At 39.1% G+C, this 27,753-nt stretch overlaps 1 protein-coding gene across 7 annotated transcripts in view; it reads right to left on the bottom strand.

Moving 5' to 3' along the window:
- Window positions 1–27,753, bottom strand: part of LOC150088273 (uncharacterized) — a 730,398-nt gene that overhangs the window by 513,761 nt on the left and 188,884 nt on the right. For 2 of the 7 annotated variants that reach the window (XM_090369431.1, XM_090369439.1), the window contains exon 1: window positions 16,024–16,100. The exons of 3 other annotated variants lie outside the window; for them this stretch is intronic. In XM_090369431.1, coding sequence (XP_090225557.1) covers window positions 16,024–16,081 — 58 coding nt within the window. In that variant the 5' untranslated portion in view covers window positions 16,082–16,100. Of the gene's footprint in view, window positions 1–2,828; window positions 3,031–16,023; window positions 16,109–27,753 lie in introns of those variants that run through there. 2 more of the 7 variants (XM_090369436.1, XM_090369435.1) reach the window with 2 other exon arrangements.

Raw genomic sequence — 27,753 nt, 5'->3', positions numbered from 1 at the left:
TTCCGAACTTGCAAAAGGTGTACCCAAAATATCCGACATGGCTCTGCCCTGGTCTCCACGTCACCTACCTTCTCACAGGACATGGAGCTATCCGCCACAAGCTACACCTCTTTGGACTGACAGATAACCCAGCCTGCGCATGTGGTTCCCTCGAGACCTGGGACCACCTGCTACACGAGTGTGAACTGTACGAAGATCTGCGTGGACACCTCATCACACGAGTCCAGTTCAACCCCAAAAATCAGGAGCACTACCTACTGGAGGACGAGGGAACCTACAATGCCCTAACCAACTTTGCTCAGTGCCTCTTTGTAAGACGCCAGACTCTTCCTTTGCCAGAAAATCTAGGACAACTAGGATAAATACAACAACAATCACAACAAATGATGAACCAAGATAAAACTGGACTGTGCCTGAACTGCACTCTCCCAAATACTGACCGATGGAGGACACCGATTCCATTTGAGAACTGTTAACCAAATGCATTGACTACAATCGGACCTTCGGGAGTCCACCCTGACTGTGACTGAAGCCTATCCTACTGAATATCCACTAGTGGATGGACCTGGATCCCACGAGTAACTACTTAATAAAAGACCAAGCATGATCTGCACAAATGTCATACAGACCTGGACTGAAAACCTGGACAGAGATATCTTCACTCCACTCCTGGGAATACCAAATGGGGCAGCCCTGACGCCTTGGCGCCCGACTGAAGCCACCCCACATGTATGCCCTGTTGGCAAATAGGCCAGCTCCCTTGCCTGGCCTACTTTCTACCCGTCCCTGGCGGGGGATGAGGGGACAGCCCTGCTGTCACCTCCCCTTCTCGCCACCCCTTCTTTTCCTTCTGGTGGGGCATGGGCATGCCCCACTGTAAACTGGAGTTGTCTTCCCTATCGGCTCCATACTTCTATCTATCTCCCCCCCCAGTCTTCAGTCTCCCTCCCCACTCTACCTGCACGCTAGTGAACGCCCCACACAATCTAAATTCCACAAGTGAAAATCAATTTCGCCCAACATTTCTTTTGACCTCCTAGCACTTCCTCCTCAACGTGATCACATTTTTATTTATTTATTTTTTATTTATTTTTATTTTATTTATTTATTTATTTATTTTTTTTTTTTAATTTTATTTATTTTTTTATTATTTTTATTTTTTTTTTAGGTCCTAGCCACTGAAATCTCAGGAAATTAGGTGGCAGGACCTGCCAGAGTGAACTATATTCAAGTGGATACCTGGTCTGCCTCCACGGGGCGAAAGTGGGGCAACGTCGGGCCTCAGTAGAGGTCTGGCGGCTAAATGACCAGATGAACAACGGTACAAGGCATCACACATATACAAAGTCCATACACTTTTAAATCTCTGGCTTTTCCAGTAAACTGGTTCACATACAATGTAACCTACGCGGAGATGGGGGAAACCCCTGGTGCCGCTTGACCCTAAACACACTTTACACTTTACACTTTATATCGATTGGCCTCCGAACTCCCCCCGATATCAATCCCATAGAGCACTTGTGGGACACTATGGAAAGGCATATCAGGCGTCTATATACACCAATCACCTCCATTCTTGCACTGGTGACCGCATTACGCACAGCTTGGTTGGCCATACCTCCCGAACGCTTCCGACATCTTGTTGAATCAATGCCACGTCGGATAGCTGCTGTACTGAGGGCAAAATGCGGACCTAAGAAGTATTAGGTAGGTGGTCATAATTCAGTGATCACTCAGTGTATATTAAAAATAATAAAACTATACGTATTGCCTAAGAATCAAATTCTAATAAATTGATTTTTTAATTTTCAGTAAATATTTGAATAATACAGTATTTGTTTTTTCAAGTCTTTCAAAAACCAGAAGTTATACGCTATTCACCCAAAAAAATCCAGAGGTTATACGGCATATACTGTCCACTACAGCCATGTATGTATAATGTATTTAGGAAGGATAAGGCAGATAGAAGGTGTGATAAGGGTTCATGCTTCTTATCAAAAGTAGCGCTACCGAGAAAAGAGAAATGCTTACACTAAAAAAAAACCAAGAAAAATAAGAGGCAATAGTGGGAGAATCTCGTCTCCACAACAGGCAACACTGATCCCTGTACAAAATCACCCCAAATAAGTTTCCTAGGGGGCAAGTGAATGATACCACAAAGACGCCGCAAGGCACAATAACGGACATGGAGAGAGTCCACCACCAATATTCTAAATGTAATATTCCAAGAACCACCTACACTAATGCTGCCTAAGCTGCAGGAAAATGTGTGCAAATCAAAATCTTTTCACTATGGATGAGCTATGGGCCGCAGCACTGAAAATTAGGAATAAAAGATGCCCTGGCCCAGACTTGATAGAACCAGAGATACTCAAAAAGACTGTGGAATATGAGCCTGAACTCTTCCTCTATCTCTTTAACACCTGCAACAAGCAAGGAAATATCCAACACACTGGGAGACAGCTAACCTGAAGCTGATCTTAAAAAATCATACTAAGCAACCTGACCAACCAGACTCATACCATCCTATAGCCCTTCTCTCAACTTTAAGTAAATTGAAGGAAAAATTACTTCACAGAAGAATACTAGCCCACTACAATGCAGCAAACCTCACAAACCATAATCAATTCAGGTTCAGGCTTGGTCTGTTAACCACTGAAGCCATCCAGAAACTTCAGACTGAGGCACAACAATGTACCAAGAAATACTTCCTTGCCATCCTGGTCGACTTCGCCGGGGCGTTCGACTCACTTTAGTGGCCGAGCGTCCTCGCCAGATTCTGGGTGGCAGAGACCCCCCTTAACCTCTACCAGAGCATAATGACTTACCTGAAGGATAGGAGGATAGAGGTAGTCACACCATTCCAGAAAGTGACCTAGAGCATCCGCAGGGATCAGTCCTGGGGGAGGTTGGATCCCAGACCTTTGCTGATGACCTAGTCCTGACTGTGGCGGCGGACTCAAGGGCAGGACTGGAGGCCCTGGCCACCACGTGCTGGTGATCCTGCAGGAATGGACGACGACTCACTGCCTAAAGATATCAACAACAAAGACTTGCTCAATCCTATTGAACGGCACGCTTCATATCAGAAGACTACCCAAAATTAAGCTCTAAGGGAAAACAATAAAACTGATGAAGCAAGTGAAATAGCTCGGACTTATCATAGACAACAACCTGTCCTTTAAACCGCACCTTCTATACTTAAAAGAAAAAATAAGTAAATACGCTGCCATGATTTCCAGGGTGTCAAGGCGAGACTGGGGGCTAAAAAGACGAACCCTGTCTCTGTACTACAAGGCGGTTTTAATCCCTGTGATCACCTACGGAGCACCCATCTGGTACAGGAAAGTAATCACCGTGGTTAACAGAACACTTCTCGGCGCTATACAGCAAACCATACCCTTACCATAACAAGAGCCTACAGGATAGTGAGCACACACGCCTTGCAGGTCCTGGCTGTGGCCCTATCGCTGGACCAGGAGGTCGTGCGCTGCACTATGTTATACCACCTTTCCAAAAGGAAAACAACAAATCTGATTGGATATACCACAGACCCAGCAAATGCCTGCAATACAGAAAAGAAGTGATTGCTGACGCATTTACAGCACGTGTGACAGAACCGTTGGTCCGCATCTATAAAGGGAGAAGTAACGAAAAAATTCATATCGCAGGTAGACAGAATGTATCTAACCCCCCCAGTTTCCCCCCAAATTTCCTTCCCCCACTATCTATACGTCAGCACATGTCCCACACTGTAAAATTCTAACAATGTCTATATTAAACTAAGTATGCAAACTTTAAGGCTTTACAGAACCTAGTGTTTACCCCTACGATGCTTTTTTTAAGGCACCTAGCCACTGAAATCCCAGGAAACTAGGTGTCAGGGCCTGCCAGAGTAAAATTTCAAGCTACTGTGCACCTGGTCTGCCTCCACGAGGCCAAGTGTGGACAACGTTGGGCCCCAGCAGGGATCTAGCGGCTAAATGACCAGATGAACAACGATACATAACACTACACTTACAAAATCCATACACTTTTAAATCTCTGGCCTTTGCAGTGAACTGTTACACCCACAATGAAAGCAACGCGGAGATGGAGGAAACGAAACCCCTGGTGCCGTCAGACACGCATACACTTTACACTTATCAAAAGTAGCCTGAGCGCGACGAAAGCGTTCCCGGATTCAGACGTTTCGCATGCTAGTATAGAATCTGTATGGTGTGAGATAGTTGGAAGTGGGAATAGTCTACAGCAGCGTTATTCAACTGGGGTACGCGAGAGATTAACAAGAAACAAAAATATTTTGGAACAATTGAAACGTATTTTTTACTTAACCATATTCCGTACTATGTATAAGTATAGTTCGAAATCATCAATAATTTCTGTATTAATTACATTAATGCCATTATTAAGCTAAGTGATGATTAATCAGAATTGATGATTTATCCGATTTTTTTCTTAAGCGTGTTTTGTATTAAAAAAATCAAATTACTATATTAGGGTTACCCGTAAATGATTACATTAACCCGTATTCGTGTCTGTAAATTGTGTGTGTTCTCTGGTCGATTTGCCTGTTTTGCTGGACGAAAAAACCTCAGTTTCTGAGGGAAAAAACCTCAGTTTCTGAGGGAAAAAACCTTGCTATCTACGCCTGAGACCGACTAACTCAGCCACGGAGTGAAAAAAGCCCACTAAAGTTCCTCGCGTCATCGACAGGATTCGAACCCGGGCCTTTTCCACCGGGTGTGGGGAGGACGGTGACGATACCAGTGTGCTACCCACGCAGACTTATCATTATGGATAAGTTTATTTTAAAGCGAAAATGTGAGGGTGAGAACGGCAGTGTATGCAGTGAAAATAATGAATTGCAAAGATCTAATGAAGTTACACTTGTTACTCCTTCATCTGGACCGAGTGGTTTGGAGATTGTCGTTGGGAAATCTACTAAAACTAAACATAATACTGTACCGCAAAATCTTTGAAAGCTGAGACTAAACCCAAATATCGTTATTATGACGAAAGATATGTTAATTATGGTTTCATTTCAAACAAGTATGATCCACCTCTTCCAATCTGTGTAATATGCAATCAAACTTTGTCTAATAATAGCATGAAGCCCTCTCTATTAAAACAACATCTTCTAACAAATCATGTCGAATTGAAAGATAAAGCTGTTGATTTTTTTAAGCGCAAAGCTAACTCTATAATAAAGTTATTCAGTTTTACCCAAACTTCGAATTCTAAAGATGCTTTATAAACATCTTACGAATTAGCTTTATTAGTTGCTAAAAATAAAAAAGGCGTACACAGCGGTTGAAACGCTCATCGTTCCTGGTGTTTTGATTATCGCTGATAAAATGCTAGACAAAAAAGTGTTCAAACAATAAAAAGCATACCAACTTCTGACACTACTGTGGATCGCCGAATTTGTGAAATGGCACAAGATGTAATTCTGCAAACTGCTGAAAAGATCAAACTGGATAAAAGATTTTCAATGCAATTTCAATGCAATTTTCAATGTTAATTACGGTTTCATTTCAAACAAGTGTGATCCACCTCTTCCAATCTGTGTAATATGCAATCAAACTTTGTCTAATAATAGCATGAAGCCCTCTCTATTAAAACGACATCTAACAAATCGTCGAATTGGAAGATAAAGCTATTGGTTTTTTTAAGTGCAAAGCTAACTCTATAATAAAAAATCAAAAAGTTATTCAGTTTTACCCAAACTTCGAATTCTAAAGATGCTTTATAAACATCTTACGAATTAGCTTTATTAGTTGCTAAAAATAACAAAGGCGTACACCGCGGTTGAAACGCTCATCGTTCCTGGTGTTTTGATTATCGCTGATAAAATGCTAGACAAAAAAGTGTTCAAACAATAAAAAGCATACCAACTTCTGACACTACTGTGGATCGCCGAATTTGTGAAATGGCACAAGATGTAATTCTGCAAACTGCTGAAAAGATCAAACTGGATAAAAGATTTTCAATGCAATTTCAATGCAATTTTCAATGTTAATTACGGTTTCATTTCAAACAAGTGTGATCCACCTCTTCCAATCTGTGTAATATGCAATCAAACTTTGTCTAATAATAGCATGAAGCCCTCTCTATTAAAACGACATCTAACAAATCGTCGAATTGGAAGATAAAGCTATTGGTTTTTTTAAGTGCAAAGCTAACTCTATAATAAAAAATCAAAAAGTTATTCAGTTTTACCCAAACTTCGAATTCTAAAGATGCTTTATAAACATCTTACGAATTAGCTTTATTAGTTGCTAAAAATAACAAAGGCGTACACCGCGGTTGAAACGCTCATCGTTCCTGGTGTTTTGATTATCGCTGATAAAATGCTAGACAAAAAAGTGTTCAAACAATAAAAAGCATACCAACTTCTGACACTACTGTAGGTCGCCGAATTTGTGAAATGGCACAAGATGTAATTCTGCAAACTGTTGAAAAGATAAAACTGAATAAAAGATTTTCAATGCAACTCGACGAGTCTACAGACATTTCAAACAATGCTCGGCTTATTGTGTTTGTCCGCTATTTTGATGTTGAAATTAGTGCTATTAAGGACGACATACCGGGTTGTAAACGGATGCCAGAACATACAGGGGGAAAAGATATTTTTCAAACTTTGGACAATTTTGTGACTTGAATTAGGACTCCGGTGGGAATGGTGTATCAGTGGGACTGGACAAAAAAGCGGTCTTACTGCAAGTATACATGAAATCAATCCTGACATCGGCTGGCAGCATTGTATTATTCGTAGACAAAGTTTTTGCTGCAAAAAATATGACTCCAGAGTTGCATGAAGTAATGAGTGTTGCCATTAAGGTAGTCAATTTTATCAAGTCTCGAGCACCAAATTCACGGCTTTTTAACGCAATGTGCGAAGAGATGGGTTCAGCACACACACACCTATTGTTGCATACTGAGGTGAGGTGGCTCTCCCGAGGACGTGTTTTAACTCGCTTGTTTAAACTGAGGGAGGAAGTGGTGCTTCCTAAAAAAAATAAAATATGACTATGTATCCAACTTCGAAAGCATTGAGTGGCTTTCACAACTCAGTTATGTTGCAGATATTTTCAACAAGATAAACGAACTTAATCTCCAACTTCAAGGATTCGACAGTAATATTTTCGAGACGCATAGTAAAATAAAAGGTTTCTATAATAAATTATTGTTGTGGGCAAAATGCATCAAGGATGGAAATATCGCGGCTTTTCCGAATCTTAACGAATTCACTGTTCAGAATGGAGTTTCCGTAACTGTCAGTGTGACTAAAATAATTAAATGTCACTTGATGCGTCTCAGTGAAGCCTTCACACAATATTTTCCGCATATCAAGAAAAAATAAACGATTGGGTATTAAATCCTTTCGTCACAAACAATGCCATAACTGCTGACATGCCAGTCAATTTAAAAGAGAGTTAATTAGAAATTGCAGCGGATAACTCATTGAAAACAATTTTTGAAAGCCTGACAAATATGCGATTTTTGGTCCAAAACTCGAAAACAGTTCAAAGAAATTAGCGATGAAGCTCTTTCAAAGCTTCTCGTATTTCGCTCAACTTATTTGTGTGAACAAGGCTTCTCTGCCTTAACGTCGATAAAAGTTAAGGACAGAAACCGTTTGAATCCAGAGTCAGCGATCATTCTTGCCCTAATTTCTACTCGGCCACGAATTGAACTGCTGGTTTCAACAAAACAAGCTCAACAATTTCACTAAGTCTTTAATATTTGTTATTTATAATGAGAATAAATGTTTGTGTTTCTTTTAAACAGTTTTTGTAGAAGCGACATTACAATGAGAATAAATGTCTGTATTTCGACAATTTGTCGCGCAACACAAAACATGTGCATAAAAGGTGTGCTATCATCTGTTTTACTATACAAAAAAAGTTAACTCACTGTAAGCACTTAGAATTCAAGCGTAGAGGTTTACTTGTAGTAAAATACAGTAGACACACATATATGGAGTTACAAAAATAAGAACGTGGTTCTTTGGGGGTACGCGAACAAAAAAGGTTGAGAAACACTGGTCTACAGGACAGGTGATTGCGAAGATTATGATGAGCCTCTACATGCAAATAGAATGGGCAAGTAAGCATTAACCCCAGGGGCTCACATCTGGTGGTATGGGCTTGGCACACCCAGGGTCCTGAGCTGTATATCATCATTTTCTCTTTCTTGGTGATTCTCTCTCTCTCTCTCTCTCTCTCAGGGTGACTCAGAATTTTTTTTTTTTTTTTTTTTTTTTGGCTGGTGCAGCATAAGCCTCAGGCTTCATTGCACCATATGATTAATAATAATAATAATATCTTATTATAGGTGATTTTAATTTGCCTCTTTAATTCGCCCCTTTAATTTTAATTGATTGGAGGATATGGGGAGAAAACTCCACATGAGGGACAAAATTTTAAATCAACTAGACGATTGTCATTTGCATCAACATGTCAACGAAAGTACTAGCGAAAATAATATTCTAGATCTCATCATCACCCATGAACCAGATGACATAATAGGACTGACAGTACAGGAACCAATAGCAGGAACTGATCACGGAGTTCTACGGTAGCAGTAATTAAAGGCAAAGGATGGGTTAAAATTTCAAAAAAGGAAATTACGATGCCTTAAGGTGCTACATGGCCTCTATTAATTGGCAGATATCACACAGAGAGCGAATACAATTGAATTATGGTATACCTTTAAAACATTGATCACAGAAACCTTGAATGCGTATATGCCATTAAAAAAATACTACACAACGAAGATTCCAAGTTGGATGAATAATGAAACTGTCATATTACTTGGACAGAAAAAGACTGCATGGAAAAGTTACAGAGCAATAAAAAGTACTGAAGTCAATAACAGCTACAAATTGATCAGTAAAAGTGCCACAGAAAAGGTTAGGCTGGCAAAGGTATGAGAAATCGCTGACAAAGAGTGGGGATAAGGAATTCTTCATATATATAAATACAACGAAAAGTACAAACCAGATCGGGCGGGATTGAGCCATTACTTATTAAAACAAGGGGAAATTTTATTGCCTTTCAAAATTTTGCAAATTCACTTTTCGTGAGAAGGAATAAAGTAAAGTGCAGCCATTATCAACCCACTGCAGGATGGAAGCCTCCTCAACAATTCTTGGTGAGGGAAATGGACCATAATCTGCCACGCTGGTCCAGTGCGGGTTGGCAGATCGACCGTATTCAGCAGTCAGGGGCTTGAACCCCGGTCTACTCAAAGAGCGTGTGCTACTGCACTCCCGCTCCTGCCCACTCGGCTACGGAGGCCTTGTGAGAAGGAATATACCTTTGCAATTAGAAGAGTTAAGGTTGAATAATGGATGAACTGGTGGACTGTATCCTCTTCTTTACATGGACCAGTAGTTGTCTTCCAGGTAGCAATCTCTAGCTACCATACCTGGAAGAATGTCTTCCAGGTATGGTATGTGACAAGCCTTAGGAATTGCTGTTTATTTCAATCATCACTGGAATTCAATAAATTATTACAATCCATTATTGATTATTAAGAACTCATTACACTAAGAAGAAAAATATTTGGCCACTCACGCTCATTTGCTAGGTTTCTTCTTTCCATACTCGTGATACTGCTACCATTTAGTGTGCTCCTCAGCCATCCCTTCTCATTACCATTCACAATATATATTTCACGTGTTGCGCTAGTGTTATTTTTGTTAAGATCAAGACATCGTACATCCTATGGTTGTATGTGAAACTACTATTCCTAACCAAAGTAATGCGAATTTTTATTGAACAAATTGTAAAAAAAAAATGACTCTGAAACAAGCGATGCCCTTTGTATGCGATGATGAGATTTTAAGGTGGTGGGGAGAGACGTAATGGAACCAAAGCAGCGTGGCGTGTCATGGCTTGGAGTGGAGTAGACGCAAAGTTAACTGTGTGAAGGTTCTGTTATTTGCTAAATTAGCTGTATCAACTCACAGGCTGGGTTTGAATTCCGTCTATGGCGCGAGGGACTTTAATGGGCTTTTTTCACTCCGTGGCTGAGTTAGTCGGTCTCAGGCGTAGATAGCAAGGTTTTTCTCCCAGAAACTTGAATTTTTCGTCCAGCAAAACAGAGAACTCGACCATAGAACACACGCAATTAACAGACACTGCACGGCAGATGAATTTAATTATTCGGGTTACCTAAAAATAATAGTTTGGTTTGTATCAATTCACAAGTCTGCGCATGTAGCACATTGGTATTGTCACCATCTTCATCCCCACACTGGGTGGAAAAGGCCCAGGTTCGAATCCCGCGCGAAGAACTCTTATGGGCTTTTTTCACTCCGTGGGTGAGTTAGTCGGTCTCAGGCATAGATAGAAAGGTTTTTTTTTCGTCCAAATCAAAACAGCAAAATCGACCACAGAGAACATACGCAATTTACAGACATAATACATATATGGGTGTATGTAAGAAATTACCGGTGGCTCTAATATAATAATTTGAATTGGTATCAACTTACATACATAATTCAGCTCAGAAGGCATAACTGGTAGAAATTAAATGTCCTGCGTTCCTCGATTTCTCTTTTCTGCTAATCGCACCCTACAGATTTTATTTAACAAAAGGAAATCTATAAAATCCTTGAAACGTATTTGAAAGGAAGAGACGTTCATAATAAACATACACCCATATCTAGCAGATCCAAGAACTTGAAATGGTTTTGATACTTAATGGAATGGCTTTAGAACAGACTACTGGTTTCAGAAATTCATCCAGCTACAAGAATTCACAATGAATTTCCTTCAGAACTGTCACTTAGGGATATACATAAAATGTTTGATCACTACAACTTGGACTGAGTCACTAAAAAAACAACAGAAAATGCTACCAACAAACTGAAAATGGGATTGTAGACATGCACTTGTGAAGACAAAACTAAGATTAACACACAATTCAACACATTTATATCATGACACAATTAAAGAAAATATCACAACGGTTGGATACAATTACTCTTCTATAGCCACTGTAGTTTCAAAAACCAGAATATTCAAATCATTGGAATGTGATACACCAAGACAACAAAGAAAGCACACTCTATCATGATACTGAATGGAAATGCTGCGAATGTGGACTGCAACTCCATCTGCTACAATTCAATACTGATATGGTTAATTTTGTTACACAGCTGAATAAATTACATCCTTTGTTACTAGTACTGATGTAACATCGTTGTATGATAATAAATAAATGTACCATGGATATATGTAAAGCAAGTATTTTTTTTTTTTTTTTGTAAGTATTAAGTATTTAAGTGTAGTTGTTGCGGACCCTAGGGTTCCCCCCCGTTAGCCGCTTTTATACTTCTTGTGGTGAGGCTTGCGCCATAACCGGTCATGTGTGTGTAGTGTTTGTTGCGTGCACATTTTGTGCTCTGTTCTGATGTCATCGTGACGGGTGCCTGGCATCCTACCAAAAATCCTGGTATCAGAATCAACAAACAGAGAAAGCTCCTCAAGACATTCTTTTCTTCGTTGAGGGAAGGATGCAAATATCATGGATCAAATTTCACCCCATTAAACTATTAATAGGGAAAGAAACAAACATTTTATGTGTAAAACAAACATTACACATAAACATTTTATTTGTAAAGCAAGTAGGAAGATACTTAAGGTACTATGTGCAATTCAGTAAGAGAATGGGCAAGTCAGAAGTGGCTTTGAATGTGGCAGTCGGCCAGACACGCCAGTAAGAGGACCACAATTACTCTGCTCTGATTTCATGTATGACTAACTCGGATGTATTGAGTTTGATACAACACCCAAATACCATTCAGCCAGTGCGGCAATCCGTGATCAGAAACAGTTTGTTGATGAGAGGCCAGTGAATGCTGAAAAGACTTGTGCAGGGTAGCAGAAGAGCTTGCCAGTCAAATAACAAACCAGTACCAAAGAGCCATTTTAGGATACACCATTCGTCATACTCTGTCATGGTGAGTGGAGTACTGCAGCCGATATTGAACCAGGTTCTACATCTGTCAAAAAAAAAAAAACATCTACGGCTGCAGTGGGTTCAGGAACGCCAACATTGAACAGTGGAAAGATTTTACCTGGTATCACGAATCACACTTCCTGCCGTTTTTGGTTGATGGAATGACAAGAATACACCAAAAACAGCACAAGTCCATGGATCTGTCCTACCACAACAGCAACAATGGACTGGAGGTATAATCGTGTGGGGAGTGTTTTTGTGGAGCAGTCTGACCCAAAACACGAGCAACATTTCAATAGCATAGGTCATCTGTAGATTGTTTCCGACTAGGTACATCCCTTCATGGCGGCGGCACTATTTCCATCTGCCATGGGTTCATCTAACACAATAATGTGCCACGTCACAAGGCCAGAATATCACACAACTCATTCCAGTAACATGCAAATAAATTCAGTCAGGAATAAATAAATTTTCTGTTTATACTCCGGGACGACCAAACGGTCAGAAGAGTTTTTACAAGATACACAGAATACAAGAAACAGCACCGTATTCAGCAGTCACGGGCTTGAACCCCGGTCACTCAAGGCACGTGTACTTATGCACCCGCGCGCCTGACCACTAGGCTACGGCGGAACTCAGGCAACTGTGGAGGTCTCCAGCAGTTACCAGATCTAAATCCAGCACCTTGGAGAAGAGATCTGCAACCATCCAATTTGACAACTGTGGGAAACAATGTGGGAAATTATGAACTCGAGCAATTCTGAGGGATACTCGGTATGTGAACTAATAAAGTGGTCAGTCAGCATGCAATGTTTGTTTGTTTGTTTGTTATTTGTTTTTTAGGAGCATTAGCAACTAAAGCCATATTGGTCCGGGGATATGCGGTGGTCATTCCCTGACCTTTCCGCATCCTCCGTATTTGGTGGGCACGGGCTCGAACCTCGGTCTAATCAAGAAGCGTGTGCTACGCACTGCTGCTCCTGCCCACCTGGCTACGGAGGCGCCTAGCATGCAATGCTTTGGGTACCGAGCTAGTGCAATGCATATGGAAGTTTCCATGGAATAGAGTTCTTAACAGCAAATCTGTGAACAATAAACGCTTTTATCCAGTTATGGCCAAAGCAAAAATGTCCTGTAGAGCAAGATCATGTTTTGGAAGAGTATGGTTATCTTCTCTACAGAAAATGAACAATAATGAGGAGAACAAATAAATTGTATTTATTTAAAACACAATTTAAATGGACAATTTAAGTTTAATTAAAAAAAAAAAAAAAGAGAGAATCCGAAAAACTCCCCCCCCTCCAGCACTTCAGCTCAAGCTGGAGGTGGGGGGGGGGGAGTTTTTTAAGAAATGGAATAGAGTGGGAACTTTTTAAAAATGGCTCCGTACAAGAAAAAAAAGCCTTCCACCAACTCGAAGTTTACTCCGACCAGAGAATTTTTTGGGAATTATCTTAGAAGGGATCGGCAACCTTTTTGAGGGAACAGACATTTTTGATCTAATTAAAAAAAAAAAAAAAAAAGAGAGAATCCGAAGGACCGCACTTCGGCTCAAGCTGGAAGGGAGAGTGGGGGGAAGGGAGTTTTTTAAGAAATGGAAGAGTGGGAAGGTGTTTTATTAAAAAAATATATTTTTTGAAATATTATTTATTAATAATATTTCTAATTAATGTGAATTTTGCTGCTGAACTTCTTGAGCGAGTCTCTCAACATCAGGGAAGTATGCCATAATTTTTATCGTTAAGCATGCTGAGAGACTCGCATTGTTCAGACGGTTTCTTGATTTATTTTTAATATAGTTCATGTTCGAAGATATTTGCCCGCAGAAATTTGTCGAACCAAAAACTGAGAAGTCCAAACGCAAATATTTTCATATTTATATACGTGTCCGATAAGCTACTCCACGCATCGAACACTATTTGGTCTTGCTTTTCAACTCATCTATCGCCATCCATTTATGTAGATTACAAGAGCAGTCTTTTGCCTCTCCAAATCCTCAATTTCAGTTTTAAGGCATTTTAGTCTTGCACTCCACATGTCGTTGATTTTTAAGTCCTCTAACTCCGTTTCAAACTTTGCTTTGTGTGTGCTAAAAGTTATAGAGCCGCAGTTACATGCTCAAAATGTAACTGCCGACCCATCTTAGAAGCAGAACCAAACATCCACCACTCAGTGCTGCGAATGGGATGACGAGAATGTAAAATAACCACAGTAACTTTGCATATATGGGTAGCAGTAACCCCAGAGTAACGTACTAACTGTGGTACTACAGTCAGGGTAGTGGAGAATGAAAAGGACCTGGGGGTAATTGTTCAGTCAGATATGAAGTTCTCTGAGCAATGCAGACAGGTGCAAGTGTAGCTCATGGTGTCCTGTCGATGATATACAGGAATTTTGCCAGCAGGGATAAGGAGGTGATCATCCCATTGTAGAAGGCAATGGTCAGGCCACACCTTGAGTACTACATACAGGTCTTGAGGCCTCATTTTAGGAAGGATGTCGAGCTGCTGGAACGAGTACAGAGAAGGGCAACGAGATTGGTGAATGGAACACAGGGCTGTTGTGTATCAAGAAAGGCTAAAGTTCTGCAAATTGCGGCGTCTGGAGACTTGCCACCTGCGAGGTTACGTAATTGAGGTGTATAAGGTCTGTGAATGGTTTGAGCAAGCTCAATGCTGATAGGATTCTTCCTCTTGCTCGGATTACGCACCTAAGGGGCCAAATTCAAATCGAGGAAAGACAATTGTAGAATAGATGTGAAGAAATTTGTCTTTAGATAGAAATGGACAAGAATTCGGAGCGAATGGATGGGTTTTCGAAATTAGAAGTTTTTTTTTTTTTTTTTTGGCTGATGCCATATAAGCATGCTTTCTTTCATCATATGCTCCTACCAATGCTAATGTTCAGTTCAAAGAAGACAGGAACAGAGAAAAGATTGCCCCAATAGACATTTTATAACTAATTCATTGTGGTTGCAAGGTGCAGAAAAGATTTTTCCCAACGATGAAATGAGCTTATAAAATAAGCTTGATGTGCAGCGGGATTATGCAACAGAGATGAAAATACAGTATGTCTAAATTCATGCATAGCTGCCATGAAGTTCGAAAGTCCCAAAGTTCGAAATCAGGCAGAAATTTTCAGCAGGGATTGATATAATCTTTTGATTATAATTATAAATTATTATAATCAATTTTTATAAAAGAACAAAAGGTTTAGCTGCCTGCAGTTAAAGTTAAAATAATGTTCTTTTATAAAAGGAATTTTAAAGTTTGTCTTCAAAATGCTAATTTCGCTTTATTAAATCTTCATTACTAAATATATTAGCTGCCAGCAGCTCAGGAACCTTTTGGTATATTTTAATAAAAATTATCACAATTTTTGTAGACATACAAAAATACATACATACGTTAACAAAAAAAAAAAAAAAAAACATTAAAATAGTTCAATACATAATCGATTTATATAAGTTTTCAATTCAGAGCACCCGCCATTTAGATGACAATGCCATGTTTCAGGCAAAGAAAATGTAGCACCAACACTTGGTTTCAACGTTAAAAATACATAAAGAGAATTAACATGAGCACCTATTTGCGCTGATATTTGAAGATTTATCAACCAGTCTATTCAAATAAGGAACAGATTTCATTCTTTATTTCAATAAATAAACACTTTTTCTGAAACATAAAAAAAAAAAAAATACTCCTATGCAGTTAGGGAGAACAAACAGTAATAATACCATATTTAAAGTAATAAAAAGGGCCAAAACTTTGCTGATTCAACCACAGTTATACAGCTTATGCTACATAAAACTTTATTTATGTACATAAAGCCGTTATAAATTAACATTTTGCGCCCACTTTCCTGATATTTCAACATCGTCCACATCGGACTAACAAAACTAAGACCGGAATTCGTTAAAATAAAATAAAAAACATTTCTTCAAAAGAATTAAAAAAAATTCATATGCCGCGGTTATGGTGAACGCTAAAAGATAATGAAAAAGTCATTGTAAAAAATGTATTATCCATTTTTCCAAAGAAAGCTCACCAAGGTTATTTCTCCTTAAGCTTAGGACTTTTTCTGTAAATTTCAAACAAGAATACATCACTGAAGTTTTACTGTTTTGGTGTAGAGAATCTACAAGTGCGTTAACATGAAGAGTATGCACAAAAGAGCTTATTACTGTATTACACAGTATTTTGTCTTCCTACTAGTACATCTGCATTACCGCATAAAACTTCGTCCGCTACACGACCTTGGTCGACGGGCGACAAGTGATTGCGTGGATGTTACTGTAAAAAGACTACTAAATATCTTAGTGGAGCATTCTGTAAGCAACAGCCAAAAAACTCGAACATCAAACAGCCAGAATGACGCGTAAAGTTTTTAACGGCAGTGAACATATAAAATATAAACCACAATATAAAATATAAACCACAGGTGATTGTTTATTAATTTGAATTTTTTTTTTTTTTTTTAAATACATGTATAAGGGTTGTGTTGGTTATTTAAGGTAAGCACACCAAGGCTATGTGAAGTCACGACCAGTCAGTACATCTTAAGTCAATTATAAATTCAGTCTAAAAATTGCATGCATTTTAGGGCAGCATACTGGAAGAAAATCCAGGACACTTTTAAAGAGCTATCCATTTAAGGATCGTGATTATAGTCAATAAAAGCCAAATCTGAGTATTTATGTGAATATCCTTAGATTCTCTGTTTGTTTATTTGTTTTTTAATATTTCTTTTTTTCTTATTAGGATCTGCCACCTCGAAACAAAATGGCAGTTGCTCAAATAATTTTTCACTTTACTTTTATTCAATTAAACATTTATTTAAAACTTTCTGTTCGCAGTTTAACTTATTTTTCATTTATGTTTGATTTTACCCTTATTTAATTTATTCTATAGAACTCGCTCAGAAAAAAAAAAAAAAAAAAAAAAACACTATACACAACACGAGGTTACCAGATCAGAATGTAGCAAAATAAGTACTGGAACGATTTGTAAAATCACTTTTCTACGCAGAGAAAAACTGGGAATATTAGAAAACAGCATCGGATTTAGTGGGAGTTACCACCGCACGGACTGTACTACAAAATTATACCAGGGATGATCATTTAATTCGCAGACTAGTGCAAGATTTTATGTCTACAGCGCGAACTTTCCATAACTGCCGCTAGAGGAACTCTTCCTGATCGCTATTGAGCAGAATCTGTGTGCACATGCCAGTACAGTACTTATGAAGCGAGCGTTGCGAGAAGCGTGTTTTTTGTAGCCGCGTGTCACTGAGAACAAGTATCATGTCGACTGGGCCGGCGAGAACCCAATATCATACGCCCCAGACGCTTTGGGGACGCATGACATTGCGGGTGTCGAAGGTTTGAGAGGGCGCATATGCTTCATGGAAGGGGGAAAACGAAAGATTTGGGGAACGGTGTGGAGGCCCTTTCTCTATAGTGCAGTAAACAGTCGGAAATGCATCAGCTACGTGGCATGCGTCCGATGCAAAGGCTCTCTGCCTTTCAAAGATTTTAGCGAAAATGGATAGAGAATGAATACGGGATACCAGATTAACCGAAAATTTCCTCTCACACCCCCTCAGAGACGGACTGAGGGGTGGGAGCTGCCATTGCAAAACAATGGCAGCTCCCTTGAGAGGGGCGCTTTTATTGTCTTCTTCCTCTTTCTACCCTAAAAGAGGTATCAGGGTAAAGCCTAGTTAACATATGTCTTGAGAAACACATATGTCCACCCTTCCATTTGCATCTCAACCTATTTGTAACCACGAGGATTTTATTTCTCAAGTATCCTTACTGCGGACTAGAATTTATTGCTCCAATTTGGTCCCTTCCTGCATTTCCGTTTACATTTTTGCTGAAATAGCAATCACTTCTTTCCGTGCATTCGTTCATGAAGCTTCTAACTATAAGTGTGCTGGTTGTCAGCAAGAAGGAAGCGCTCTTTTTATTCCATGTGAATCCCATTTCTTTCACATGAGAGGCTGAAATTTAAATATAGAAACTATTATTATTATATAAATTAAAGGCAAGCGTAGCTACAACCCGCTGCTAGTGTTTGATGTCCTTATAAAAAAATTAGCTCTTTGGTAAAATTTTTATTGTTAACATTTTAATATGACAATTAAAACATTATAAATATTCTGGTTGTCTTTTAAACTTTTCTCTAGCAAAAATAAAAATATTACTTCAAAAAAAACACCTTAATTTTTTTCTATTTGGAAGGGAGAATCCGGCCGTATAGCAAATATAGCGCGGGCGGCCCTACATGTCGGACATACAGATTGAACCGGGATATGTGATTCGTTATTGGGTCAGACGGGGCTTCAATGAATCGGAAATAGTTAAGATATTAATGAAGCGTATGGTATTGAGTGTCTTGGTAGGACGGCCATATTTAAATACCACAAGCAATTCAGTGAAGTCCGTGAATCTATTGCAGATGACCCAATACCTGGTCAGCCTTCATCCTCAGCAACTCCTGAGCATGAGCTGGATATCATCATTTTTCTCTTCTTGGTGATTCCCTTCTACTTTTCTCTCTCTCTCTCTCTCTCAGGGTAACTCGGGAATTTTTTTTTTTTTTTTTGGCTGGTGCAGCAGGCTTCTTTGCACAATATAGCTAATAATAATAATAAAATAGCAAAGGCCCAAGAAATCTTGGATGAAGATAGGCGAATTACACTTTGTGAATTAACTGTGAGAATGTCCATTTCATACGGCAGTGCTCACAATATTGTGAAAGATCACCTGTAAATGTCGCAAATCTGTGCCCAGTGAATTCCAAACAATTTGATCCAGAACCAAAACAGCAAAGAGAAGACGTGAAAAGAAATGCTTGATCGTTTTGAAACACAGGGCCAAAACTTCTTAAATCGAATAGTGATCTGTAAAGAAACTTGGAATTTTCAGTATGATCAAGCGACAAAACAACAGTCCGGTGAGTGGAAGCATTCTGATTCACTAAGACCTAAGAAATTTAGAGCTTCTCGTTCGGCTGGCAAACAAATGGTTCTTGTGTTCTTTGATATTAAAAGGCATTCTTGTTACACATTTTGTGCTTCGTGGAAGAACTATGAATAAAGAAGCATACTCTGAGGTTCTCAGAGTCAAACTTCGGTTCGCCATTCCTGAGAAACTTCAAAAACTTTCCGGTGTGAAGTACTTTCTCCATCAAGACAATGCCAGGCCCCATTAACCGTAGCCGAGTGATCAGGCGCGCGGGTGCATAAGTACACGTGCCTTGAGTGACTGGGACTCAAGCCCGTGGCTGCTGAAAACGATGCTGTTTCTTGTATTCTGTCTATTTTATGAATTCCTCTGACCGTTTGGTCGTCCCGGAGTATAAACAGAAAATTTATTTATTTATGCGGCTAATATTTTGCAGTCAGTGATCACTGCCGAAGTTCTGCCATATCCCCCTTATTTACCGAACCCCGTGTGATTTCTTCCTGCTTCCAAGTCTGAAGAAAGCTCTAAAAGGCAACCGTTTCGTGTCCGACAACAATGCTCGCAGAGCCACAAGGGAAGCGCTTCACAACATTTCGAAAAATGGCTTGCAAGAAGCATTTAATGCGTGGGTACGCATTAAATGCTTCTCAAGCAGTGCTCAGGGGAACGTTAATTATCATGTAGCAGTAAATAAATCCGCATTATTTTGATAAGGAGGCATAACCTCTTTAGCTCCTACCTGGGACTGCCTATATACAGGGTGTCTCAAAAATATTGGTACAAACGTTTAGGGGAGGTAGGTAACATATAAAGGAATGCGAATCGCATAGGAACCCATAACCAGAAACGTCACGGGAAAGTAGTAGCAGGGGCACAAGAAGCAGAAATGACACAAAACAATAATTAGTGGCAAACATTTATTTGACATAATATTAACAAGGGAGTACGAGATGGATGCATTTCATGATGTTACAACAGATGCTCGAAGGTTCCACCATGAGACGCGATGCATGCGTGACACCGACGCAGCATGGATTGGCGGACACGGTCGAACACACCTAGAGTTTCTTTGACAGTAGCAGCAGCAGCGCAGACGAGTCTCACCACGAGATCCATTTCCGTCTCCACAGGCGATTCATACACGATAGATTTGAGGCCCCCCCCACATAAAGAAATCAAGGCTCGATAAATCAGATGAGCGTGGGGGCCAGGCAACGGGTCCACCACGGCCAATCCATCGACGCCCAAAACGCCTGTTCAAACGGTCACGAACACACCTTCCATAATGGGCAGGCGCCCCGTCATGTTGAAACCAAATGTTGCGTCTCACATTTGCTGGAACATCGTCAAGTAACCCTGGTAGAACTTGTGCAAGAAAGATCCGATATTTAGCAGAGTTCATGCGGGATGGTAACAGGTATGGGCCGACTAAGCAGTCACCGACCATACCTGCCCGCATATTTATTGCGAAGCGATGTTGTGGTGAGCCCACACATGAGCATTGTGCTGATTGAATGAAATAAGCTTCCCGAGTGAAATAAGCCTCATCCGTGAACAAAACATAGGCTGGAAAATTCAAGTCTTTTTTTTTTTTTTTTTCTTTTTATGAAAACCCCAAACACGAAAGGTATCAAAACCTACAGTACTTAGTACCGTGCATGGGTTGAAGGAGAAGTATGGGGGGAGGGGGATGTCGGAAACTTTGCTCTAGAGACTAAACATGGGTTTCACCACTTCAAGCCTCCAATAAGCAAAATGGTGGTATTTCACTGGTTGATGAAAGTCATCTAACACTTTCTTGGAGAAACCACTGCGCAAAAGCCACACGTGCAGGATGATCTTGGCGGAACCGTAACTGAACCCTTTGGAGATGAAAGGGGTGTAAGGAATCGTCGTGCTAGACACGCTGTACACTGCAACGAGACACTCCTAAGGCAGAGGCCTCAGGAGTGTCTCGGGATTGTTAACTTAAACAACAATCCATGGGGATTGTTGTTTAAGGTAACCAGAAACAAGTTGAATGTTAATAATTTAATTAATACTGTGTATTCAAATGATACTGAGTCTACTGATTGGTATTCTACAATTGCTACTATTACTAGCACTTTATTTTTGAATGACAATTGTGGGGAAGATAGTGTACAGCAGCAACAAATTAGACAGGGGAATGAACAATATACTGGATCATCTGAGATGGAATTGTTTAATATTGATGAAGTGAAATTTGTATGTTCTAAGGTTGGGGATAATAAAACACCAGGTTTAGACTTGATTGAAAATAATTGTGTTAAAAAGTTTGTTGACTTGTGTCCAGAAATAATGGTTAATATGTATAATAAGTGTTTATTGAAAGGAGTTTTTCCAGGATTTTGGAAAATTGCTCTGTTAAAATTATTACAAAAACCTGGCAAATTGTTGACGGATCCTAGGGGTTATAGACCCATTTCTTTGTTAGTAAATTTGGGTAAAATATTGGACAGATTGTTGTTGTTGTTAAGGCTAGAGAAATTGTTCAACGAACAAAATCTTCATTTTAAATATCAATATGGTTTTAAGAGAAATAGTTCAACAGAGGTGCCCTACGCGATTTGATTAATTTTAGTGTAAATTCTGGTGAGAAATATGTGTTAGCATTATTTATAGACTTTGAAGGAGCATTTGATACTGTATGGTATCAAAGTGTTCTTTTTTTCATTAAGAGAATTAAATTGTCCCGATTTGTTATACCAAATTATTAAAAGTTATTTAATGGATAGGCAGATTATTATAAGATCCCAACATCTAACATTTAATAGAATTATTGATCGCGGTTGTCCACAGGGGTCTGTGTTGGGTCCTATTTTATGGAATCTGGTCTTAAACCAGTGGTTAAGTAGAACAATCCCTAATTGTTATGAGGTGGCTTATGCTGATGATTTGGTTTTGTACGTGACAGGAAGATCTAGAGCAGTATTAGAAAGTAGAATGGAGGTTATTGTTCAGGATTTGACTGATTGGGCTACATTAAATAAACTAAAAATTTCATCTTCTAAAACTGTCATGATGTTATTAAAAGGAAAATTAGACTACAACAGACCACCTCGATTATTAGTAAACAGTAAACAAATTCCTCTTGTTTCCCAGGTAAAATATTTAGGGGTTATCTTGGATGACAAGTTATTATTTTCCCAACATTTGAATTATTTAAGTAGGAAAATAAAAAATTACACTGCTTCTATAGTTATGGTTACCAGAAAAGATTGGGGATTAGGTAAACGCATTTTGTATCTATATTATAAAGCTATTTTTATTCCGATTGTGTCGTATGCTGCATCAATTTGGTATGTTCGTACTGTCAATGTAAAATTTAAACAAAAACTATTATCAATACAAAGAATAATGTTGTTAACTATTTTGCGTGTTTGTAAGACGGTTTCGACTAATGCTCTGCAGGTGATTGCGGGGGTATTGCCTTTGGATTTAACAGTCGTGTATAGAGCTTTTTGTTATTTTATAAGAAAAGGAATACAAATTACATTTATGGGGATTTACTAATGAAGTTTCTTTTGCAGTCAGCAAACAGAAGAAAGAAATTTTGGTGAAATTAATTAAATTATGGCAGGACCGTTGGGATTCCAGTAGTCTGGTAGAGTAACTTATTTATTTATATCTAGTGTCGAATTTAATTTTAATAACAAATTGCATTGCTGGTTTTATCCAAGTATGGAATGCTCATATTTGATTATGGGGCATGGTTCCTTAAAAAGTAAGTTGCATCAGTTTGGTTTAGTGGAAGATCCTTACTGTGTTTGTGGAAGGTTGGAAACATGGGATTATATCTTATATGAATGTAATTTATATGATGAATTTAGATTAGACTTATTTAATTTGGTACCTAATTTTATTAGGGGTTCTGAATTAATTTGGCTGTCTAATCAAAGGAATTTTGTAGAATTTCAACAGTTTTGCAGGTTGACATTTAATAAAAGGAGTATACATGTGGTTACTAATACTGACTAAAGACCTGTTTTTTTTTTTTTTTTCCCTCCTCTGGATGGATAGGCATTCTGTCTTGGAGGCAGGGAAAATTTTTTTTTTTTTTTTTTGGCTGGCCTTGTGGAATGACCATGAGGCGGGATTGTTGCACTCACTAGTAAGAAGTATTCTCCTAGTTGGTGCATTTTTTTTTTTTTTCTGGCTCTTGGGTGTGGGCACCCCAGTAGCGGTACTGCTGGCACCCACCAGTCTTGCACCCTTACTGGTGGGTACGGGATTTAGGTGCAATATGCACCGCCAGAGTTAATAGATCCAGGCTTAGCTCCTCGTGCCAGGGATGGGCACCAGGTGGTAATTGCCCAATGGACTATCACCTGGTGGCAGAGTAGCTTGTTTCACTTATAACACATTACGTGTACACACACTTACAGGCCATTATGAGAACATGATATTAAATGATAAATTGGTGGAGATGGATGTATGTCCGGGTGCCACCCTTCGACAGTTAAATACATACATAAGGCAGAGGCAACGGCACGTGTGCTGGTAGTAGGATTATTCTGGACGGCATTCAACACACCTTCTTCCATGGCGGGAGTTCGCGTCGAACGTGGTCTGCCCGCACTACTCCTGTTACCTCTAAATGACCCATAATCGCACAAATTTTGATGCACACGCGCAAACAAACGGTGGTCCGGTAAGCACGGTAGAAAGTGACTTTATTACATGTCTGTTTGGGAAGCGTTCTCCATAAATTCGTTGAGCGGCTCGTCCATTGCCCTCTGTTAATCCATACACTAGGTGCATGTCTGCCAGCTCAAAGTTCGTATATCTATGCATGCTCTTCGTGCGGCGACTATTGCTTGAATGAGTAAATCAGAAATTTTCTCTCTCGCGAACTGATGAACAGCGCCGTCTACCGACTTACGGTGACGTTTCCGGTTATGGGTTCCTATGCGATTCACATTCCTTTAGATGTTACCTACCTCCCCTAAACGTCTGTACCAATATTTTTTATACACCCTGTATATAAATATATAAGTACCATGTTTCTATATTTCTATATTTTTATTTTTAACTATACAGCCTAATATTAGTGCAGGATGGCCTAAAAAGGGAACCAAATATCAACCATAACTAGCGGAGTCATGCTTAATCTAAAATTAACATAATAGCAAATCAAGAGTATCATGATGCCGTTACTGCATAAAGCTTACATTGAAAGACACGTCAAGTTGGGACTAGCGCCTCTTAATATAATATATGCTATCAGTAACAACATTAGTCCTCTGTTTCTGCTAGTTACATGCCAGTCACACCTTATTACTATATACCAATTAACCCTTGGCTTGTAGCCGTGAAGGGTATTGTGTACGGCATGTGCGTTTTGTATGCAATAAAGAGTTTTCTTCTTCTTCAAATATAGTATATAAAATAGCTGAAAAGTCAATTTTGAATTATTTTAATTTTAAGCTAAGATAAGATTTAATTAGAGTTAAATTACGAATAGCATAATATGCTAAACTTGCCGATTATGACTTACACAATGTTTTTTTTTTTACGAACGGCTTGGCAAAATATAACTGCTAAAAGCAAAGGGCATAGGCCAAAGAAATAGGAAAAAGTAGTAGCGCCTCAATTTCCCTCGAATTACTCTAATAGATTTCGAGGCAGAAGAAATTAAAGTTAGATAGCAAATAGATAAAAGAATAGGTAAAGACAGTAAACTACTTCGGAATTTTACCGGGGGCGTAAATCCCCGTCCCTTAGAACCATAATTCCTGGTAATTCGTTGTGTGAAGAATTTTGTGCTATTACAACTAAGATTAAGCGACTTAGATGAATAAATGAACGCCATAGTAATAGCTACCGCTAGGGTCGAGATACAGAAACGGGTACCCCTTCCAGACCGCTAGCGATACGGCCGTGATTGATGGGTGCTGACTCCGCCCAGTATCACGTGCCATGTACCTACCGGCACTGGAAACACGAGGCAACCTGAGGTTCGGCCTTGGGTTTGTCTGGGTTACGAAACCGAAAAATTAAAAAAAGGAACTCGTGTTTATTGGTATTGTTCTCGGCTGATTAATTCCGGGGGTGTGGGGGCTCAGCCCCCACAGAGACGGGGGTATCGGGGCCCCACAAATAATAAAAATTAATTTTTTTAAAAAAAATAAAGTAACTTAGCTCTGTGATTGGCTGATTACGATTGCGTAATCACATTTTGGTCAGTTCTTGATTTGTGCGGGTGTCTGTTGCTTGCTGCCGTGAAATCTCCTTTGTCACAGGAAACAGGGGCAAACACAACAAAATCGAGGGAACAGGGTTGCCATTAATTAAGCAAAAGTCAATGATCAGTTCGACTCCTACCTCGGAGAGTATATGTGGTGAACGAAACATTCCGGCAGCAGCGATTTAACTATGGAATTTTTAAAAGCTGTGCGCTTAATGTATAAACCTGAAACCGAGAACTGAACAAGGAGGGCCGATGAGGTGAGTGGTTTTTCTTTGTCTCAGTTCAATCTCATTGTTTTTCATAGAAATAGCATAGAAAAACTTTCAATTTTGTTTTTTTTCAAATGTTGATTTGCCATTCGCTTTCGTTCGTTCTATTTATCCTTAAATTACCTTTTCCCCTTTTATTTTTCAGCTCCAATTTTGTGGGGAAAAAAAACAGCGGGGTGGCGACAGCCCCACCAAAAAAAAAAAAGCATTTCTGTGTTCACTCGCATCAGCAATTACTGTTGTTACTGCTCGCGAAATCTCCAGTTTTGTGGGGCAAAAAAAAAAAAAAAAAACGCGCGAGTTAGGAGGCGGCAGCTCCCACCAAAAAAAAAAAAAGCATTTTTGTGTTCACACGAATCAGCAATTATTGTTGTTGATGCTCGCGAAATCTCCAATTTTGTGGAAAAAAAGCGGGGGTTAGGGGGCGGCATCCCCCACCTAAATTTAAAAAAGAAAGCATTTCTGTGTTCACTCGCATCAGCAATTATCGTTGCTAATGCTTGCGAAATAGTCTTAAAGAATCAGTGGTTGCGTTTCGTGTAAATTTTTGTTTCTTGTTTAAAAATTACCAATTGGACTAATATTTAGTACTTGGTGCACCCTCTCTACAGTCGCCGACACGGCAGTGATTGACGGGTGCTGAAATGTCACGTGGTGGGCTAAGATTTAGTATATGGTGCGCCGTCTCTATACGTGTACTCGCCGACATGGTACTGACATGGTACCACGCCGTGCGTGTCACCCGTGTCATGTTTCCTTATGTTCACCGCTGACAGAAGTGTCACGTTAATATTTGATTAGCAAATATTGACAATATTTTGTTAAATCTTAACAAATCTTAAACTTTAAATCAAAATCTTAACAAATATAGTTAATATTTGTTAAAATGTATTACGTTAATAAATTTAAAAGTTCAAGTTACAAAAATGCACGTTTTTCGCGATCACAAAATGTCACGTGACATTTGAATATGTCGGATAGAGCTGAAAAGGGGAGAAGGTAATTTAAAAGGAAATTACGCGAAAGAAAAGGAACGGAAAATCAACAATTTTTAAAAATAAAACAAAAGTCGAAAAGGAAAAATATTCGGGAATCGCAGTAAGTCACGAGACATCACAAGAGCGGAGTTGAAATTGTTGTTATTTGGGTAAAGATGACACGTGACATTTCTATCAGCCTTGGAATTTCGATTCACACCACGTGACATTTCTATCAGCGAAGTTCATAACATGAACATAAGGAAACATGACACGCACGGCGTGGCACTCGTGCCAGATGTTTCCATATGTTCAGGAGATCACGTGATACTGGGCGGAGTCAGCACCCGTCAATCAGTACCATGTCGGCGAGTATTGAGACGGCGCACCATATACTAAATATTAGCCGGATATTTATAATAAATGCATTGGCATATGCAGTGGCGGATTACCCATTAGGGCAATGAGGCACGTGTCGGGGGGACCAGGCTTTGGGGCCCCCCAAGCCAAGACATTTTCCTATATAGTGTTCTAAAATAGATTAATGTTTTCAGTAAACATCATAAAAATCTTGATTAGTTGAAGCGAAAATTTAAGGAAAAAATGCAAAAGTACAAAATTTCATTTATTTGCCACCTAACTTTTATTTTTTATTCTTTTTTTTTTTTATTATTATTATTATTTTTTGGGGGGGCCCCAAATAATTTGCCTAGGGGCCCCAACTATCCTTAATCCACCACTGGGCATGTGTCTCCGATTACCTAGCTAGAAATATTTTAAAGAGCAATAATTGTGAAACATGTAAAGATTTACTATTAGGCCCAAAAGATCATGATATGGACAAATTGTTGTTGTCTTAATGTTAATGCGAGAGAGAGAGAGAGAAAGAGTATGGATTACAAGCATCAAAGGAATTATTGAATACAATGAGAAGTGTTTAAATATCTGAAGTCTATTTGTTATTTCATAAGGAAAAAGTTCTACAAAAACTTTAGGCTAAAACAAGTTTTATTGACAGAGTGGTTTGGGAACTAGGAGTACCAAGCACATGTGCAAAAAGTGCTTATTCAGTCTATCTTGTAAATTATGGAAAAAAAAAAAGTGAAAAATATGAATTTAAACTCCCTTTAAAAACTATTGAAACATGTTAAACATGTGTTTAACAAGACTCAGCATGTAACTGGGAAATGTTAAGCATGTACTGTGAAAGATAGAGGGGAAAATTGTCATGGTTTGATTTTTCTGGGGAAAATTGTGTCATGATTTCTCTTTTTTAGAGATCACTTTTATCAGAGCAATATTAATTGATCAATACTGGATTAACTGTTCATTCTGAACTACATATAGCTC

The sequence above is a fragment of the Mastigoproctus giganteus genome, chromosome 3 (genome assembly GCF_048544385.1).
Source record: "Mastigoproctus giganteus isolate SK-2022 chromosome 3, ASM4854438v1, whole genome shotgun sequence".
NCBI classification, from domain to species: domain Eukaryota; kingdom Metazoa; phylum Arthropoda; class Arachnida; order Uropygi; family Thelyphonidae; genus Mastigoproctus; species Mastigoproctus giganteus.
Note: the sequence above shows the minus strand (reverse complement) of the source record. Positions and strands in the feature narration are given on the sequence as shown.